Source organism: Canis lupus, chromosome 18 (genome assembly GCF_003254725.2).
Source record: "Canis lupus dingo isolate Sandy chromosome 18, ASM325472v2, whole genome shotgun sequence".
Taxonomy (NCBI): domain Eukaryota; kingdom Metazoa; phylum Chordata; class Mammalia; order Carnivora; family Canidae; genus Canis; species Canis lupus.
This window is the reverse complement of record NC_064260.1, coordinates 34,433,958-34,454,637: the sequence shown is the minus strand read 5'-3', so window position 1 is coordinate 34,454,637 and position 20,680 is coordinate 34,433,958. Positions and strand designations below refer to the sequence as shown.

General features: G+C 33.6%; 1 protein-coding gene across 3 annotated transcripts in view; it reads right to left on the bottom strand.

Moving 5' to 3' along the window:
• The window catches only part of CSTF3 (cleavage stimulation factor subunit 3), a 69,975-nt gene that overhangs the window by 38,005 nt on the left and 11,290 nt on the right, over positions 1-20,680 (bottom strand). Inside the window, exons 1-3 of one of the 3 annotated variants that reach the window (XM_035701463.2) lie at positions 16,775-16,870; positions 11,647-11,746; positions 2,362-2,493 (exon numbers count right to left, since the gene is read on the bottom strand). Coding sequence is in view for 1 of the 3 variants with exons in the window: in XM_025452409.3 (XP_025308194.1) it covers positions 16,775-16,870; positions 16,992-17,093 (198 nt within the window). In the remaining 2 variants the exon portion in view is untranslated. Of the gene's footprint in view, positions 1-2,361; positions 2,494-11,646; positions 11,747-16,774; positions 16,871-16,991; positions 17,094-20,680 lie in introns of those variants that run through there. The other 2 variants (XM_025452409.3, XM_025452411.3) reach the window with 2 other exon arrangements.

Sequence of the window (20,680 nt, the reverse complement as noted above, 5' to 3'; positions counted from 1 at the left end):
CCTAAGTAAGTGAAGCTTGGGTGAAAATTAGAAGAACAAAAAGTAAAATGATAAATAATATTTTTTTGATAAATAATACTTAACACAGAATATATGTAATATAATATTTTATAGACAAAAGCTAGAGTAATTCATCTTTTATATTTGTTTTTAAAAACAAATCTATTTAAAGCTAGGTTTATGGATTAAAATAAGTATTTGTATATGTTAGTAATATTTAATACTTTAATATTAATATATTTTTAATATTTGCAAAAAATTCCCACTCATCAATCAGATGTTGGGATTGTGTCAATGTTGTCAATGTTAGTCAAAGCTGTGAAAGGGGGAGGGAAAGAAGTAGACTGTTTACACTTTACTAATACAACAAAACTATCTGAAATCGATAAATCAACATGTGAAAATAAAAGTTTTAACTTCATATAAATGTCTCAGAAATTTCACTTCAACATAATACTGCTAAAACTTTATTATAACTAGTGGGGCACTTATCTTACACCAGGTTTTAAAATTTTATCTGAAACTAAATCACAACCAATTTTTTTTAAAGTTACTTCAAAATGGCAGGTATATTAGTAATGCCCTTTGAGTAATTTTTAAAAAACACTTTGTGTTATACATCAAGGTAACTCTAAATGTCATTGAAGCTTATTATACAATACCTAAATATCTGGGGGTATCAAACAAAAACACTACCTTTGTATTTTTAGAAAAACCATAAGTACATTTTTTTTCGGAAGTATATTTTTTAACCTGTTAACAGGAAAGCTACTGGATTTTTAATTTTATAAAAAATAATACATTGTCATAAGTTGGTACCATACTCTAATCCTTACAAATTAAAATTCAAAGGGTATGTGGGTGGCTCAGTGAGTTAAACAGCTACCTTAGGCTCAAGTCATAATCCCAGAATCCTGGGATCAGGAGTGCATTGGGCTCTCTGCTCAGTAGTCTGCTTCTCCCTCTTTCTGTCCCTACCCCAACTTGTGCTCTCAAATAAAATCTTTTAAAAAAATTGTATTCTGGTATTATAAACTGATAATTTCAATTTTACTTCCCACTGCAATATTTCATCCAACAAATATATATATATATATTTTAAGATTTTATTGATTTATTCATGAGAGACAGAGAGAGACACACAGAGAGGCAGAGACACAGGCAGAGGGAGAAGCAGGCTCCATGCAGGGAGCCCAACATGGGACTTGATCCCAGCCAGGTCTACAGGATCACACCCTGGGCTGAAGGCTGCACCACTGAGCCACCCGGGCTGCCCTCATCCAACAAATTAATATAGAGTGCCACTATGTGTCAAGCCTTGTTCTCAGTTTCTGAAATATATCAGAGTACAAAAGACAAATTATAAGCATAATAGGTAAACTGTTCAATATATTAGGAAATGATTAAGTATTTCAGGTGAAAAAAATAGAGGAAAGATGAAGTTTTGACAAGATGGGAATTGAGCAGCAATTTTTAATTCAGTAGCCACAGCAGATCTCACAGAGAACACTTTGGTCTTGAAGACTGAGAACTTAGTTAAGCAGCTACCTGGATAAATACTTTTAAAGCAGACAAGAGTTAATTTGTAAAGAAAACCTTGGAGATGGGAATATGTCCAGAACATTTAAGGAGGCCCGGGAGACTGAAGAAATGTTACTATGTGAATAGTAAAGATAATATAAAGCTACCAAATACAAAATTTTATACTTAATCTGGCATCCCAGTATTTATTCCTAATTAAAAACTAATCAATCTATCAGATTTTGACTAAGAAATAACTAATTCTTAAACATAAAATTTACAAACATGAACTCAGTTAAAATGTATGAATTTTTATTAGTATATCAATTTCCAATTGGAAGAGAACACTGATTGTTAAAGATTCCAGAAAGTAGGGATCCCTGGGTGGCGCAGCGGTTTAGCGCCTGCCTTTGGCCCAGGGCGCGATCCTGGAGACCCGGGATCGAATCCCACGTCAGGCTCCCGGTGCATGGAGCCTGCTTCTCCCTCTGCCTATGTCTCTGCCTCTCTCTCTCTCTCTGTGACTATCATAAATAAATAAATAAATAATTAAAAAATTAAAAAAAAAAAAAGATTCCAGAAAGTAGCCAAAACCAGTCAAGAACCAGAATTCACTAATTCAGTAATCAAAGTTCCAGTATAATTCTCAATTACTCTTATAGCTATAAGAACACTATTTCATGTAATACCTTTCTAATATAACTTATCATTACATCAATAATTCTTATTAATACTTCCTTCCTCATTAACATGTTGCAGTGGGTAGACAATATTTCCACCCTAAGAGATTTTTATACTTTACAAAAATTTGAAAATTTAGAAACTGGAATAGATATTTACCAAAAAAAGATGTTTGGAAACCAGCTCTTGTGCTTTATTTTTATCCAGTCTTTATGTATTCCAAAAATATTTATAAGACATCAGGCTATTAGTTCCAGGGTTCTCCTCAAAACGAAGTTTCAATCTTTGATACTAAACAAAAGTATAAGGGACATTTTAAAAATCTTGGTTAATTGTCCTTTTGGTACAATTGTCCCTTTTAGTGCACACTTGCACACTAACCTCTGTTTAACCAATCTGGAAATCATGTTACTGAGTAAACTAGACACCGGTATGTGGTGTCCTAGGAGAGGCATTTAATAAAAACAGGTTTTACTTATGGTGAAAACTTTTCTAGGAATCAAACTGTTTAAAGCAACCACTTAGGTTTTATCTACCTATAAAAAAATAACTAGTTTCTACCTTTGAAAAGGCTTTTCTTTCCCCCAAAAGAAGTCTGGCCAATTGTTACATTTTCCTCAATCTGAAGGCAATTTCAGGGAATAAAGGGTCTTATAGCTTCTTAATTCTATTAGTTTCTAAGACTGAAATGCCAAGTAAAAATGAAACCAAAAGACGATTTCTAACCAACATGTATTTTTCTTTGAAAAGTGAAAAACAAACTTCCAGTTAACATCTAAATTTATGTAGGCATGGACTTAAAACAATAGCCCAGTATTATGTTCTCTCAACTTGCTATTTTCCTAGAGCAAAATTATATTCACATTATTTTACCCATTATAAAGTTTCAGATATTCAAGCTTTTTCTCCATTTCTATTTCCTAACAGCTTGGGTGCAATTATTAACTATCAAGCTCCTATGTTTTTGTAACTAAGAAATACTTCATGTAATAGTCACAAGTCATCTGTTTGAAATAGTGGGAAGGACTAGAAGCAAAATTCAGCTTATCAACTATTAAGTGGTTTCAACTGCTCAAATAAAGCAATGTTCTTTTTTTCTTGCCTCTATTGAGACAGAACTAGTGGTTCCCTTTGCCAGGGATTCACAAATTTCAGGCCTGTTGATAAGTCTTGCTGCCATAGATTTCCTGGAACAATCCTCACATATTGTTTTCTCTATCATAGCACCCAACAGCCATCTTATAATTTTTCTATACCGAAATGTAAACTTGTTCACTGAGATGTTCATAGCACCTTGGTGTCTAGCATGCATTTATTCAGTAGATACTTGAAAGTTAATTCCCCTATTTTCTCCTGACACATGAAGTGAAAGCAAGAACCTGAAGCAATGTATTTGATGACTTTTTTGAGAACCTATCAACAGTCAACTGTAGTACAGAAAAAATAGTTTAACACTTTGGGAAATTAATACAATGCAGGCAAATACATCAATACATATCTATTAAGTCTTCATTCTAGTAAACATCCCCAATTTTAAGGTACTTTTAAAGACTCCATATATAAAATTACTTGCCAAAAGGATTTGCTAATAAAATTTTGCATATTTTAATCTGCATAGAATCTGATAAAAGTTAAAAAATGATTATCACTGAATACACTGAAGTGAGTTTCTATGGTTCAATTATGAAATTTAGAATTGCAAAATTATTTTATAGGCAAATAATCTGAATTTTTACATTTCATCATAATGGTTTATTTAGGATCAATTGAGCAGTACCAGGAAGTTGAATAAAAAGATATTTCAGTATTCAGTGACATAGACTGGAGATGTATCAAAAATATCTTAACCTTCTGAGTCTGATAAACCATAAATTATAAATAACTTGAAATGTTGGTCCAGCTTCAATAACTAAGACTTTCCTATTAAATATAGGAGCCAAGATCCTCTTTCACAACTTTTTAAAAGGAGCACTAAATATTGTTGTGCCCTTTACAATTTTTCATTTTTATTTTCATGAAGTTTTTCATAATTTCAAATATTTTAAAGATTTCCCCTCCAAAAACACCCAAACACACACACACCCACACACACCACAATAAATAAGTCTATCCTATCAGAAAACTTATTTTTGCAAGGCTTCCACACTTCCATAGAAAGAAAAGGTAACTGTTAAGTAAGATACTCAAAGGCACTAAATCTTAAATTCTGGCCTTGATTTAAGAATATTTCATCCTAATAAAACTCATGAGTGCTTATTAAGAACAGAAGGTAAATGGATTGTTCTCACATTAATGTTGAATATAGTTTTGAAGAATGAGCTCTTACCAAATAAAAAGTCCAGAATTAGATTTGCTGTGTTTGTGTTTAGAACTCCTGTTATTTGAAATTAGACTAAAATATACACAGCTAAAATTTTTTTTGAAACTGTGAAGGGTAAAAATACATAGAATTTTTGAAGTAAGATTTTACAAACTATAAGATGAGGCTGTATGGAAGTTCCTATACCATGCCAACTTCTAAAACACTTGTAAGAACTATATGTGGTTGTGAGTAACTTTACAATTGTGAAGGGTAAAATTACATAGAATTTTTGAAGTAACATTTTACAAATTGTAAGATGAAGCTCTATGGAAGTTCCTAAACCATGCCAATTTCTAAAACATTTTTAACCGTATGTGGTTGTGAGTAGTTATACATAATCTACTTTTTCAAAGGACTACATGCCCAGACCCAGGATTTAGAACACTTGTCTATAAACTCCTCCCACTTTCTTTAAACACTTTGATGCTAACAAAGTTGTTTAAATAATCTAAATCTGGGATCCCTGGGTGGCGCAGCGGTTTAGCGCCTGCCTTTGGCCTGGGGCGTGATCCTGGGGACCCGGGATCGAGTCCGTCGGGCTCCCGGTGCATGGAGCCTGCTTCTCCCTCTGCCAATGTGTCTGCCTCTCTCTCTCTCTCTCTCTCTCTGTGACTATCATAAAAAAAATAATAATAATAACCTAAAACCTCAGAAAAGCTGATCATCTGGAAAAAATGAGGTATAATACATACCTACCTCAAAAGGCCAACTGTGATTAATCACATATCCCATACAGAGTACTAAACAGTGCCAGAATATATTAAAGGACTAATAAATTTGAGCTATTACTGTTGAGGCCGGTAATGAAAATGAAGGTAAAATCACTGTCAGCAGGATACAACTGAAAATCAACAATGTATTTTTAAAATGTAACCTGAACTCTTCTAAGAATCTATTGTAGAAAAATCATTCACCTTCAAAAATATCTTCCTCATATACTTTTTTCCTTTATGTGATGTCCACATAGGTTTCCATAAAGTTTAATAGTTTTGAGATTTACAATGAAAATATTATCGAAAAACATCTGCCTATGTTTAAGAACTCCAGTTCAATTCCAAGCATATTTTAGGTTAAGATCTATAAAAACTTTAGTTTATTGCAAACATATTTATATTTAGAATAAGTTGCCTTAGTAAAAATATAAAAAATTCCTGGGCAGCCCGGGTGGCTCAGCAGTTTGGTGCCTGCCTTCGGCCCAGGGTGTAATCCTGGGGACCCAGGATCAAGTCCCACATCAGGCTCCCTGCATGAAGCCTGCTTCTCCCTCTGCCTGTGTCTCTGCCTCTCTCTTTCTCAAGAACAAATAAATAAAATCTTTAAAAAAAAGAAATTCTCACTGAAACTCCTAACATTACAACAGTTCTAAAGACAACTCTTGTCTAGAATAAATAGGACTTTTCATTTTTATACAAATTACTGGAAACAATACTTGAATTCACATTAAATGTTTCTCCTATTCAGATGGGGAAGGGTTAAGAATAAGAAACAAAATCTGTGTGGTAAATTTTACTTAAACACTAGGGACAGCAGAAAACGGACCATTATGGAGAAGCCTGAGTGGCTCAGTTGGTTAAGCCACCACCTCTTGATTTCAGCTCAGTTCATGCCTTCAAAGAGGTCATGAGATTTGAGACCGAGCTCTGTGATGAGCATGGAGCCTGCTTGAGATTCTCTGTCCCTCTCCTCTGTCCCCGCTACTCCCTGCTTGTGAGCACTCTCCCTTTAAAAAAAAAAAAAAAAAAAGAATTGGAACATTTAAAGGCATAATATACAAATAATCTTATCCTTCATAGAAACAGGGAATTCTAGAAAAAATGAATCTAGAACAGGTGAAAAATGTAAACATGATCTACATATTACATTATAGAACACCAGTATTCCTTTTCAGTGTGATAGTATAGTGGTTATGTAGGAAAATATTCTTTATACAGAGAAAGATAAAGTATGTATGGGCACAACACATCAAGGTAGAAAGTATATAGGTATTTAATATTCGTGCTATTCTTTCAACTTTTGTTTTAATATTCTCATAATACAAATTTGAAAGAGGAGGAAGGTGCCTGGCTGGTTCAGTCAACTCTTTTGATCTTGGTGCCATGAAGTCCAGTCCCACACTGGGCATGGAACCTACTGTAAAAAAATAAATAGGGTAGCCCCGGTGGCTCAGCAGTTTAGCGCCACCTTCAGCTCAGGGTGTGATCCTGGGGACCCAGGATTGAGTTCCACATCAGGCTCCCTGCATGGAGCCTGCTTCTCCCTCTGCCTGTGTCTCTGCCTCTCTCTGTTTCTGTTTCTCATGAATAGATAAAATCTTAAAAAAAATAAAAAAAATAAAAAAAAATATATATATATATATATATATACACACACACACACACATACATAAATGGCTTACCTAAAAGAACAGGAATTCAGTAGAAGAGCTTAAAGTACAAAATCCTAGGTCACGAAGTTTCAAATTCTGTACCATTTCTATTCTTCCACACTATCCTTTATAATCTGCAAATTTCTTGCAATTCAAGAAACTACCTATTTTTCAAACATCTTTTCTGCACTAACAAAAACTGATGCCATTGTTGCAGTAACAGAGGAGAGGTAATCCTGCTGCAATTGAGATCCATGGCAAATAACCACCCCAGCTATTAAAGGATTGTATCAGGCACCTAAATATAAATAAGTTTTGACTTGGAATGTCTGTCTTTTATTTTTTTTAAAGTCTTTTTTTAAAAATTTTTATTTATTTATGATAGTCAGAGAGAGAGAGAGAGAGAGAGAGAGAGAGAGAGACTGGCAGAGACACAGGCAGAGGGAGAAGCAGGCTCCATGCACCGGGAGCCCGACGTGGGATTCGATCCCGGGTCTCCAGGATTGCGCCCTGGGCCAAAGGCAGGCGCTAAACCGCTGCGCCACCCAGGGTTCCCTGTCTGTCCTTTAAATGTAAATCTTACTATTCTAGGAACTCAGGAAATTCAAATTTACAATCAAACATCCGGGTTCTAGGAAAATACCACTTCCATGGTTTAAGCAATCTTTAATTGCTAACAGAAAAATGGTTTTCTTTAAAGTGTTAGCTTTCTAATCTGTACCTCAAGCAGCAAAAAAACTAAATACTTAAAATATACAGCATTTGCAAACACAGTAACTTTTTAGACTCACTTTCTGTTTTAAAGCCAAAGACCTCAAGGTTGTTAAAAAACATATACATTCTTATTTGAAATAACTTGCCATTTGGCCAACTAACAAATCACTCAAGATAATTTTCTGTGGCTTACAATGGTTCTCATAAAAATATAAAACTAGTTAAGGTTCTATAAACCTAATGAGCTGAAGAGCAATTGTGATCTTCCTAAGTGATTTATGACTGAATTTAAAGGTATTACTGATAAATGATAGTGTATGATTTGCAAAACTTGCTATCATCACAAACCATTGAAATCTTGTAAATCATCTCTTTTCTAACTACACTAACCACTAAGCTGTCTAATTTTTATAAAGATTTTATTTATTCATTCATGAGAGACACAAAGAGAGAGGCAGACACAGGCAGAGGGAGAAGCAGGCTCCATGCAGGGAGCACAACACAGGCCTGGATCCCGGGTCTCCAGGATCAGGCCCTGGGCTGAAGGCGGCGCTAAAGCACTGAGCCACCGGGGCTGCCCCCACTAAGCTGTTTAAACGAAAAAAATCTGGAGGGGCGCCTGGGTGACTCAGTTAAGGATCTGCCTTCAGCTCAGGTCAATATCCCAGGGTTCTGAGCCTGTTTCTCCCTCTGCCCACTTGTTCTCTCTCACAAATAATAAATAAAATCTTCAAAAAAATTTTACTTAAAAAGAAAAAATGTAGATGCAAGAAAAGCTAATGCTTTCCAATAGTTTTCAAATATAAATAAACTCAAAGTTTGAGTCATGAATAGAATACATATTCACACTCAAACATACCAAAAAATTAATTTATCAGAAGAAAAACATCAATGATTCCTGACAAAATTAACAATTTCAAAATGAAGTGGGTGGTTGCTGAGTTAGAAATTTGATTTTTACAATCATAAAGCATCTCCCCATTATTTTATTAATTACAAAAGGAGAAATAGTAACTACACATTGAGAAAATGGTCATCATGGACATCACCAATAAGGTGTAAATGATGTACCTCTGGATGAAATAGTGAGGACACAAAATCACTTGCAGCTTCTCAGTTAAAATGTACAGCACTTGAATCTAATGAGGAAATACCAAACCTAACATTGAAACAGTTCAACCTCAGAAGAGACGAAAGAGGAATGACATATAGATGCTAATTTTATTAGAAAATTGCTATAAAGGGCATGACTAGAACAATAATAAAAGAACATGGACTATAGATTAAAATTTTATTAATGTGAAGTTTCCTATGTGTTTATAAGAAGATGTGTTATTAGATGTTGGAGGGTGCCTGGATGGCTTGGTGAGTTGAGCGTCTGCCTTTGGCTCAGGTCACGATTCCAGGGTCCTGGGATGGAGTCTCAACATCAGCCTCCCTGCTTCATGGGGATGGGGATCCTGCTTCACCCTCTCACTTCCTGCCACTCCCCCTGCTTGTGCGGTCTCAAATAAAATCTTTAAAAAAAAAAAACACTGAAATAGGGCACCTGGGTGGCTCAGTGAGTTAATCATCAATTAATCAGACTCGATTTCAGCTCAGGTCATGATTTTATGGGCCTGAGATTGAGCCCCACGTCTGGCCTATGATAAGCCCCGCGTGGAGCCTGGCCTGGTTGAGATTCTCTCTCTTCCTCTGCCCACCCTGCCTCCAAAAAAGAAAAAAAAAAAAGAAAAAGAAAAGAAAATACACCAAAGTATTAAAGGTTGTAATGTATATGCAACCCAATCTCTATGGTTCAGGGAAAAACAGAACTGACAAAGCATATGTCAGATGTTAAAAACTCGCGAATCAGGACCAAACATACAAAAGAGTTCCTTGCACTGTTCTTACAACTCTACTGTAGGTTTAAAATATTTTCAAAAAACTTTAAAAAGCAAAAATGTCGGTTTGTAACCGATAAAAGCAAAGCTCTTACTGTTCAACCCATAACAAAGTAGATTTAAACCATGTAATTCCCCAGTAACTGCCATACAATTTGAATCTTCCACTCCCAATAAATCGTGATGTTTTACCCATTTTCTCATCTAGTAACATAACCTAATTAAGAGAACCACAAAACCAAGAATTCGCTTATTAAACAAGTTAGACAAATTCATTTAAAAAAACAGTAGATGAGAGAATTAAATGTACAGACCATGCAGGAAACATTCTTCTTGGCAATCTTTCCCCAAATACTTTTAAGCTCTCTCCTACAATACAGTCTACACTTACATTAGATACTTCCTTAAAATAATGAGGTGGACATTTAAATTTTATGAAATTTAGATATTATTCCAGTTCTTCTATAAATATCACTGATGCCACAAGTCTTAATTAGAAGATGGAAAGAGCCAACTCTCCTAAGGTCAGATACAGACTAGAAATAATAAAATTACCATTTTTTAAAAGTCCTATTTGATTTAAAAGCTACCAAAAGTCACTAAGGGAAAAAAAGTTTTAAATAAGAAAATATTCATTAAAAATGCCTGAAAAACAATGCACTCCTGTGATGAAAAATTCAGAAACCTGACTACATAAATAGCTAGAAATGACCAGTTCTTTGTTAGAACATTCCGTTTCCCATCCCCCAAAAGAATTAGTACTTATAAAGACTCAAGTACTTATTAACTGAATGGATGTTGGCTAATAATCTGAAAACATGAAGATATGGTGGTATTCATGTTTAAAGACTCTCAAGGATTAAGGTTTTAAGAAAAAAAGCTGCAGTAATTTTAAGCCATACTCAAGCTTACATGGTCCTCCCTAAACACATGGGACTCTTAGACTTTGTCACTTAAATGATCATATTATTAAGAAAACAAGTTTACAGAGCTAGAAAACTGGGTTTCAAATCCAGGAATAAAGTCAGCAACTAAAAAACTGTCAAAGTTCAATAACGCAACCACAACCCTGATTTCAGATCTAAGAGTCACCACACTGTCAGGAATACTACACCAAGCACACAATAGATGCTTCTACAATTACTTCTAGATTGATTCTGTATCAAGTGATCTATCACAGTGTAGTCAAAAGAGCAAGCCAGACTAAACACTCTATAGTCCAAATACAGGTTTGTGAGATATGACATATGCTCACAGAAATGAGATTGAATTATTGAGTTTTTAAGCCTCGATTCCCAAAACCAGTTGCTAGAAATAGCTAATAGTACATTTCTGTGTGCTCATCCTGTGGAGATCACGTCAGCAATGGTATACTAATTGCAAGCTTGCAGGTTTTAAAAGCTTCCCAGGTACTCCTATAACACTGTAGATTCTAATCTTTGATTCTACTACCCCTTAGAATCTTATCTTCCAGCTCTGAATTTTGGGTTTTAATTTAATGTCCTCTTCTGGTTTAAATACACAATGCCTGTATATTCAGTTTAATAAAAAAAAAATTGAGAAAATCATAATCAATCTGGTAAACACTCCCATTTTTCTTAAAATTTAACATGAAAAATACAGAAAATGTCACCATAACAGACCTTTTCCTTTATCATTATGTGAGGTGATAGAGGTTAAACATTGTGGGTATTGTTTTACAATATACATATGTATTGAATCATTACGTTGTACACCTGAACTTATGCAATGGTATATGTCAGTTATATCTCCACACAACTGGAAGAGAAATAAGACTACTTCCCATATAGAAATAAGACTTACAATAATGTACCGGTATATGCTAGAACTAAAATTTTGCATTAAAAAAGGCCATAATTGAACATGTTCTATCACATAAATAAAACTATTAGAAAGCTTAAAAAGAGCTATGGGACTATCTATTGGCCTTATTACATTCCGAAGTATTATTCCAAATTATACTTCAAACCTGTCTTTGTCAGATTTTTGTTTTTAGAACTATCACTTAACATTACCAAATTGAAAATTTTTCCTTGGGTGAGTGGGTGGGGTTTGGGGACATGGGTGGGTCTCCTGGCATACAAAATGGTAAAACTTACCCCAGGTTATGCTTCCCTGAGACTTAGAAAAGCCGTTTTGTTTCTCAACAAGTTGTATTCAAACCAAATATTCACAATTTTGTTGAAATTTCTGTGGATTCTGAATATGTGGGGGAAAAAATTTATACAGACTTCAATTTATTACACCTTTATATTAACCATTTTCTGTTCCAAAGTTGCTAAGAGAACTGTTTATATAAATTATAGTCTAAAAAGTAAATTATTTACAAGCAGATAAATGCATTCTTGTCCACATTTTAAAATACAGCTTTTAATAGACATCAGCAGTATATTTTAGACATCTTCATTTCTTGGAAGTGCCTCGAACCAGACTCATTCAAAATGAACAGCTGTTTGCAAGTTGGTAGTACACACCAAACAAAAGCAATGAACCCATTAGAAAATATTTGAGCCTTTAAGAGGTCTTATTGCTTTCTTTTTAAGAGAAAGTCAATTGCCACCTGGTTCCCTTATGCTTAAGTTAGAACCAAAAACGCAAAGCACCCTCAAAAGGCTTTTTCTGTTAGGATTAGTTGTATTTCTAATTATGAAAGTTTTACTCCATAATATTAAGGGCTTATGTGTTTATTCATGGATGCCATGCTGCAGCATAACTTTAATTAATACTTCTTAGAATAGGGGAAGTGGGTCGTATACCAAAATAGTCCCCTAAGAGCTTGTTGATTACAATGCCCCACAATTTAAAAACAAAAAACACTATTAGGTATTATATAGCAAGTATTGTTATTCCACAAATGCCCAAGAAACTTAAGCTAGAGCATTTTTCATAGGGAACCTTTCAACTGCATGCTCAAATAGCCCTTTTTGTTCCATAACAAATTTTAGATGTGTACTTATTAAAATCTGGTTAGCAATGCCTTTTCCACATTTTCAGAATATACCATAAATCTTATTACACATAGTAAAGTAGAATATAAAGAATTTGGGTTAAAAATTGGGAGTCTTTTGCAGAGGGAAAAAGATGAGCATTGCTTTTTCAGTATGTTTATCAGTGTCTGCAAAGATTATAATTTTGCTTTATAAAGTAGAGAAATAGAAATATACAAGCTATTAGATTGATCAGTACAAGGTTTGCTAGAAAATAAATTACTGCGTTTCACATAAAATACTAAATTATCTGGAAGACAAAGAATAGAAAATAAGATTCTTTAAAAAAAAAAAAAAGAATGTTATCTAAATTAACCATGTCATTTTGCAAAATAGTTTTATTATATAATGCCTGAGTGAAAAGGCCTCAAAGGAAAAAAATGTATAGATCAAGTTAGTATTAGTGACAAAACCTAACCACCTATGCTACAATAATGGAAAGGAATATGTGGACAGGATATTTCAATAAAAATTGAAATAGAAGTTTGCTAGTTTTAATAGTAAACACATAAATATTTCCTTTGTTTTGAAAATAGTATGTAATCATTCAAAGCACTTTTGTATATTTGATTACTCAGTTCTGTGTTTGTAAATCATTCCTGTGTTCTTTTACACCCCTACACTACATGTATACAAGCATTTAAGAAACTACAGTTAAAGATCATGTTGTGTTTTAGAGTACAATCTGAATAATCACACAGACATGGACCAACATTTATTACAAACAGGAAAAGAGCAGATCTATAAGAAAAGAGTACAGATTTTTTTAAAAAGAGATTGCAAGCTGAAGTATAGGAAAGAAATTATAATCTGAATGCAATAATTTTATCTGCATTTAAAAAATCACATTGCTCAGTATATACAAAGCATTATAACAACAGTAGTTTGAACTGCTACTAAGAGGAATTAAAACAGTATTGACAGTGGAGAAGTTTATTTCAATTTAGGTCACTCATGTTCCATCCTGAGTTCACTTCCATTTTCCAAGAAGAAAGGTATTTTTAAGAGTCATTTTTCCCAAGTAGAAAGGTTATTTTGAAAAACTGAAATGTATACTTTACAACCCATTTTTATAAGGATTCATGTTTTTAAATTTTTTTAAATAAAAAGCAATCAATTCTCTACACACTTTTATTAAAGAATTACAGCTTTCACAGATAGCAAGATACATTGTTGCTATTATCAGCAGCATTACCTTCATGATTTCTCCTTCAGCTACCCATAAAAAAATCATTCTTTCATGGGAAAATTTATTATGAATTTGGCCCAATTCAAAACAAATTCCTTCTAACAGTAAGATATTGCAGCTTATGTGCTGTCACACTGATTATCTAGCTACATGAAAAGCTACAGAAACCACAAGGGGAAAAAAGAACATAAAAAAGAGTATGGCAAAACTATAAAAATGTTCTCAATTTTGTGATAGTTAGCAACCCTTCTGACCACGCTAAAAAGTGGTTCTTTAAAAAGCATTGAGGCTCTGACTGGGTATTCCACTTAACTCTGATGTTTCTATATAATTAACATATGCAACACTAAAGTAATCTGACCTAGTTCTGAACTAGTTTAATAAAGCTATTCTTTTAATTTTACACAAGTAACTAGGTACTGCAAATGCCACTAATGGGCTGATATACTGACAAATATAAAAATATTAGACTAGTATCATTATCTTCTCTACTAAAAATTTTATTATGCTCTTTTGCAATTGATGTTGATATTTCAAGTTTGAAAGCAAAAAAAACCCACAAAAAAACCCACCTTTTGCTACTTTGTTCTTAAGAAGGATTTACAAATTTCTCTGGGGAAGCAAAATTATCTGTTATTAATGATGTATGTATTTTCACTTGAAAAGAACTAAATGTATTTGGACTCATACGCATTGGTTTAGGTGACCATAAACAAATGAAACATATTTTTCCCACCATGAAGTACTGAGTTACAACAAATGTATTAAAAAAAACTTTATTTTCTTGAGAGTGCATACAAAATGTTATGTAAACACTGTTAGTATTATCTTTCATGTAAAGACATTGTTATTATTACTTCAGATTTTAATGTATTATAAATAGGTTATGTGTCTCCTCCAGAAATATTAAAGGCCACACTGGGTGATATGACCAAAGAAAACTTTAGCCTTGTACAGGCTAAACAAAGTACAAAATGTGAAAATAAAAAAAAAATAAAGAGCAAATCAAGAAAGAGAAAAACACAGTTCAGGATATGCATTTCTGAATCAGCAATTTAACATTTTAATTCCTAAACCAAAAATGTCAATTTTACAAAACACATATATAATTCTTTACCATTTCTTCTCAAAAGATGTTTTATACATACATTCATATTTGTGTGTGCATGAGAAAGAATTGCAAATATTATGAATTAAATATATCAGGCAACTGCTAATAGCTCTGAAGTATTAAATGAGCCTGTTATTTAGACAATTTTCAGCCCCTTGAAATAACATCTAGTCTTAGAAATCTTTTTTAGAATGCAGTTGGTATTTTTAGCTAGGAAATGGAAGAAACAGACTTATTGTGTTCACACTCACAGAATGGAGTATCTAAAAGCCAATTTCAGTTTAACTTAAGCTTAATAAAATGCATGAATAAATACCCAAATATATGAGAAATTTCTAAAACTAAAGCACTACTTCATTATACAAAAACTATTATGTATTAATTATGTTCATTTCTGATGAGTTTGCATATAAGCTAATGTGTTTGCAAAATCAAACTGGAATGCAGAACAAGTACAGGTGATCCAGGTTCCTTGCTTTAATGAGTATTACAAAGCAGCACTGGGTTCAGCATACTTCAGACAGGCCTACTCACTCACCTGGTGAATTCCACGCCAGTCTACTCTGATGATTAAATATATTAAGGAAAGAAATGGTCCCAAAGGATAACTGATGAAACCCTAAGGATATGGTCTTGGGTCAAAAGCACAACCAAACTCCATGTAAGGTACAGTCTCTCACACATACACACATACATACCACATACACAACCACACAAAAAATTTAACACACACACACACAATGTTCCTGCTATTATCCAGTAATTCCCACCTACCCCCGAAGTAATATACTGTAAACTCTAGCACAAATATAGTTAAGTACACTGTAGCCTCAATTTAAACTGGCTGTTAGTTGGGTCCATTATGAGGAACACATCACAGGTGACAGACACCGTGTTGTGCTGAAGTCTGTTTAGTACTACGAATGACTAAAGCCCTCTGAAGAGGTCCAAAACAGACCTATATATTATCGAATTCCAGTCATTATGGATAATGTTATGATGAGGCTGCAGTGTATTTATGTTGAGAATTTATATTACAAAATTAACATTCAAAATAAGAATACTTCATAGTCTAAGTTAAAAAGAAATGGATAGAATTTTCACTGTAATGTGGATATTATTCCCACCTCATCCCTTCCATTAATTCATAACCTGAAAGATGATTACCTGGTGCCACTGGTATCAACACATTAATGCTTTATTATCATCTTGACTGCTAGTTCCAGTTGTCAAAAATGAACATTTCCCTTCTTTCTAATCATAACAAGAATGAGGCCCTTACTCTTTAAAATAAACATGCCTAACTTAAAATTTCAAGTTAGAAAGCAAGAAAAAAAAATACCAAAGTATCATTGGGTAAATTATGATTACACAGATTTGAATCACATTAGCTTATTCCTGAATAATGTAAACTTTATCCTATTAAAAAACCTTATCTTTAAATTATCAAAATGCTTACATTTATTGACAAACCATGCATTTTCACAAAATTAAAACTTGAAATAATTTTTTAGCTAACATGTTTCATTCCACCACTCAATATACCCTATGAAACTAACATTTCTGTATTTTCTTATAATACCATATTAGTTTGTAAGTAGGAATAAAAAGAAAATGAGTTCTAAATAAATGACACAGGAGGCAATAAATTGACACATGACAAGTAAATAAAAGGCTAAAGCACTCCAATACCATTGAAACTGTTTTAATGTTGTTGCAACTCCAAAATGCAACAATCATCAGCTTGTAAAGACCCAAATTTCAAAAATTCATTTTAATTACTCCTTCAAACCTATATTACAAAATAAAGGCAAGAGACATTTAAATCCTCCTTGTCCTGGTTGTGCTATCTAATGTTCCTAACTTGTTTTCTATCACTCTAGTGTATGCTGCAATTCCCATCAGATGCTATATAAGAAAAAATAAAATAAAATATTAACCTCTGCTTCAATGTATAGTTTCCAGAATCTGCCAGAACTGGGGAACTGGGCAACAAGGCGTTCATAAGTCTTCCGTGCTTTGTCTATAGGTTGATTCTAAAATTGAAAACCAATAAACAGCATTTACAATGTTAGGATTATGAAATATTATTTACTGCAGAACCAAGTAGTGTGATTGGACCCATAGAGAAGGAAATGTAATCCTATATCACTAAACCTGTGCCTCTCGAATGAGAATGCTCCAAGCGTCAAGGTCATATGGATTCTCTTCTAATTTCTTTTCGGCTTTCTTCACCTTCTCTGGGACATACTCAGCTGCCTGGAGGAAAGAAAAATAAGGAACTGATGTTACGGTTTTAAAACTTTCATGACTAATTTAATCCAAGCACAAGTTATCAGTCCCCAGTACAAAGCATAAAAATGTACTCTTACAAAAGAGGCCTGCACTTTCTACAATCTATGTATATGTTATCATTTAAGTCACTTCCATGAAAACAGAATTTAGTGATCACATACTTTTAAAAGCCATTATTAAACAAACCCACTTTTTATATTAAATATTATAGAGCAGCCATTCTCAAACTCTGTGGTCTCAGGACCTCTTTTATATTCTTAAAAATTACTGAGTATGCCAAAGAGCTTTTGCTCAAGCAATTATTTCAGTATTTACTATATTACAAATTAAAACTGACAAAAATGTTATTTTTCATGTACAATAAAAATAAATTTACACGTTAACATAACTTTTATGAGAAATAAATTTACAAATTCAGTGAGAAGAATATCCTTATTTTGTATATTTGCCAATCTGCTTAGGGTCTGGTTTTCAAAAAATGTAGCTGGATTTTTGTATCTGCTTCTGTATTCAATCTGCTGTGATAGCACATCATGTAAAAATTCCACTGTACTCTGAGAGATTAAGAATGAAAGGGTAAAAAAAGTATCCTAAATTTATTATGAAACAGTATGAACTCACAGATCCTCTGAAAGTCTTAGGGAACCTCCCGGGTCCCTGGACCAATTTTGAGAAACACTGCTATAGAGCATTCATCCTGAGCCACAAAAGAAAAAGCATGAAATGATATGTAAAGTTTTTTTTGATATAAAAGTTTTAAAAATATGAATCACAAATTGTATATATAGTATCATTAAAACTAATATAAATTTACAGTAAGAGATTTCTAAGACTGTACTAAAATGTTTAGTGGTCATGTGTGGGTGATAGTTTTATTTTTATTAAAGATACAATCTTAAAAAAAGTGATGCCTAAAATAGCTAGCACCTGAGGCAAAAATACAAGTACTACTTCTCAAATCATTGTTCAGAATACCACTGTGTGCCACAAAAAGAAAGCAATGTTCAAAGAAGTCAGATAAAAGTGTTTTGTCTTTTTGCAGGACTTCTTAAAATCTATAATCTGACAATACACAATATTCAAGAGGAGATAAGAGAAGGAAACACTGCCCCTAACAGCTTTTTTTCCCCCCCAGTGGCAATTAACATCTCACAGAAAAATGTCAAAAATCCAATTGGGAAAAATATTTTAGACATAGGTTTAGGAAAACAAATATACCCGGGAAAAATCTATTCTTCTTTGGAATAAATTGTTATCTACCACAGGTAAAAGTATGTTTTGTAATTTTGTATGAAACTTTTCTAAAACATAAGCTCTAAAATTAAAATCTAAGAGCTCTACAAGTAGGTTAGCTCAAGAAACTAAGACTAGGGAAGTTTAATAAAGGAGGATTGCTGGCCCCAACCATATATTAAAACCCAAAATGACATGGCAAAATGGTTTGATAATGGTTCATGAATCAATGGTTCATGATGGTTCAGAAAGAGAATGATCTACGGAAAATGAACAAAGAAAGGTGGTATTTCAAATCAGAATGGTGGCTTATTCGACGTATGGTGTTAGAATAACTGCAGTCAACTTTATTAAGATAAAATTGAATTCCTATTTTACCCTTTCTAGCAAGGTAAATTTCGGATAGAGTAAAGGGCTAAAACAAACAACAAAAAAGAACTAGAGGGAAATATAATGAAATGGATCTTTGCATAGAAAATTGTCAGAAACCTCTGAAAAAAGTACACTTAATTCAGTTTTAATTGTGCATGAAAAAGTATTATAATCAAAATCAGAAGACAAACCTAAAAAATATCCAACATATTTGGCAGAGTACTAAATTTATTAATGTATAGTCAATAAAAGACCAGAAACTCAAAAAGAAAATGGGCTAAATATTGGAGTTCATAGAAAAGGAAGTAACAATGACCTTTATATATTCAAAGGAAATACAAATGTAAACCATAAAACAGAGATCCAAAGTGTTTTTTTTTTTTTTTAAGATTTTATTTATTCATGAGAGACACAGAGAGAGAGAGAGGCAGAGACACAGGCAGAGGGAGAAGCAGGCTCCATGCAGGGAGCCAGATGTGGGACTCCATCCCGGGACCCCAGGACCATGCCCTGAGCCAAAAGCAGGCGCCAAACCGCTGAGCCACCCAGGGATCCCCCAAACTGTTTCATAACCAACACTGCACTAGCGAGGGTAAATAAAAATATTCTCACATTGTTATGGGGGCAAGTAGTAATTTGATCAAAATTTAATATGAATGTCTGATTCTAAATTCCACTTCTGGCAACTTCTCCTACTGCATACATGCACAGAGATGTGCACTGAAGAACAGTATTTAAATAATGACACCATGGGCGCTCAGGTGGCTCAGTGGTTTAGCGCCGCCTTTGGCCCAGGGCCTGATCCTGGAATCCTGAAATCGAGTCCCACATCTGGCTCCCTGCATGGAGCCTGCTTCCCTCTGCCTGTGTCTCTGCCTCTCTCTGTCTCTCATGAGAAATAAATAAAATCTTTAAAAATAAATAAATCATGACACCTAAAAACTAAATAAAGGAATTTTTAGTCACTTAAAAAAAAAAAAACCAGCAGGGCAAGTCTATAGATAGCAACATGGAACTATCTCCATAATTTTGGGCGTAAAAAAAATTGTACATGAGCTGGGGGAGACAGAGAGAGACTCCCAGAAACACACACTTACTTTATAATATAAACTCTTCTACTGTTTGAATTTTTACTATTCACCTGAAAAAATATTTGTTCGGTGCCTAATATGTGCCACACATTGTTGACGGGACACTTGGGATACAACAAAATAAAGACTTCTCCTTTCAAAGAGTTTACTTCTTGAAAAAACAATTTTTTGAATGAAACAAGGATCTTATAAGATACCAACTATGAAATCTTAATGATAAGAAATGATATAGGAACTTCAAATCAGGAACTAAAAAACAGCTAACCTATACCTGAATTGCTTTAATACAATGCTAACTAGTGTTGTGTTTCAAAGCGGTCGGATGGGAGGTCTATTCACTCAAGAGCCAATTGCTGAGTATTAGCCTACCACATCAGATAACAGATACCATAATCTAAAAGAACAGAGAAGACTCAAAAGATAATATTCAACCACAAAATCACAGCAAAAAGTATAAATAAATGTCTCCTTGCTACATAAAATAAGGCATTCCTTTAGTGATTCTCAACCCTGACAGCACTTTAGAATCACCTGGAAGAACGGAGATTTAAAAAAGATGCTCAAGCCCCAAGTCATAGATCAATTAAATCAGAACCTCTAGTAACAGACCTGAACCATCACCAATTTTATTTTTTTTAATCATTATTTACTTTAAAAACTCCCCAGATGGTTCTAATGTCAGCCTTAGTCAAAAACTTTAGCTCTCCAAGGGTTTCCTAACCCTTTTTGGTGCCCCACCAAGTCTATTTTCATAGACTATAGTCTACTAAAGCCTATGGGCTCTTTCTCAGAATAATAATGTTTTTATTTACCCTTCATTTTTTTTTTTTAAAGTAAGTTCTACATCATATGTGG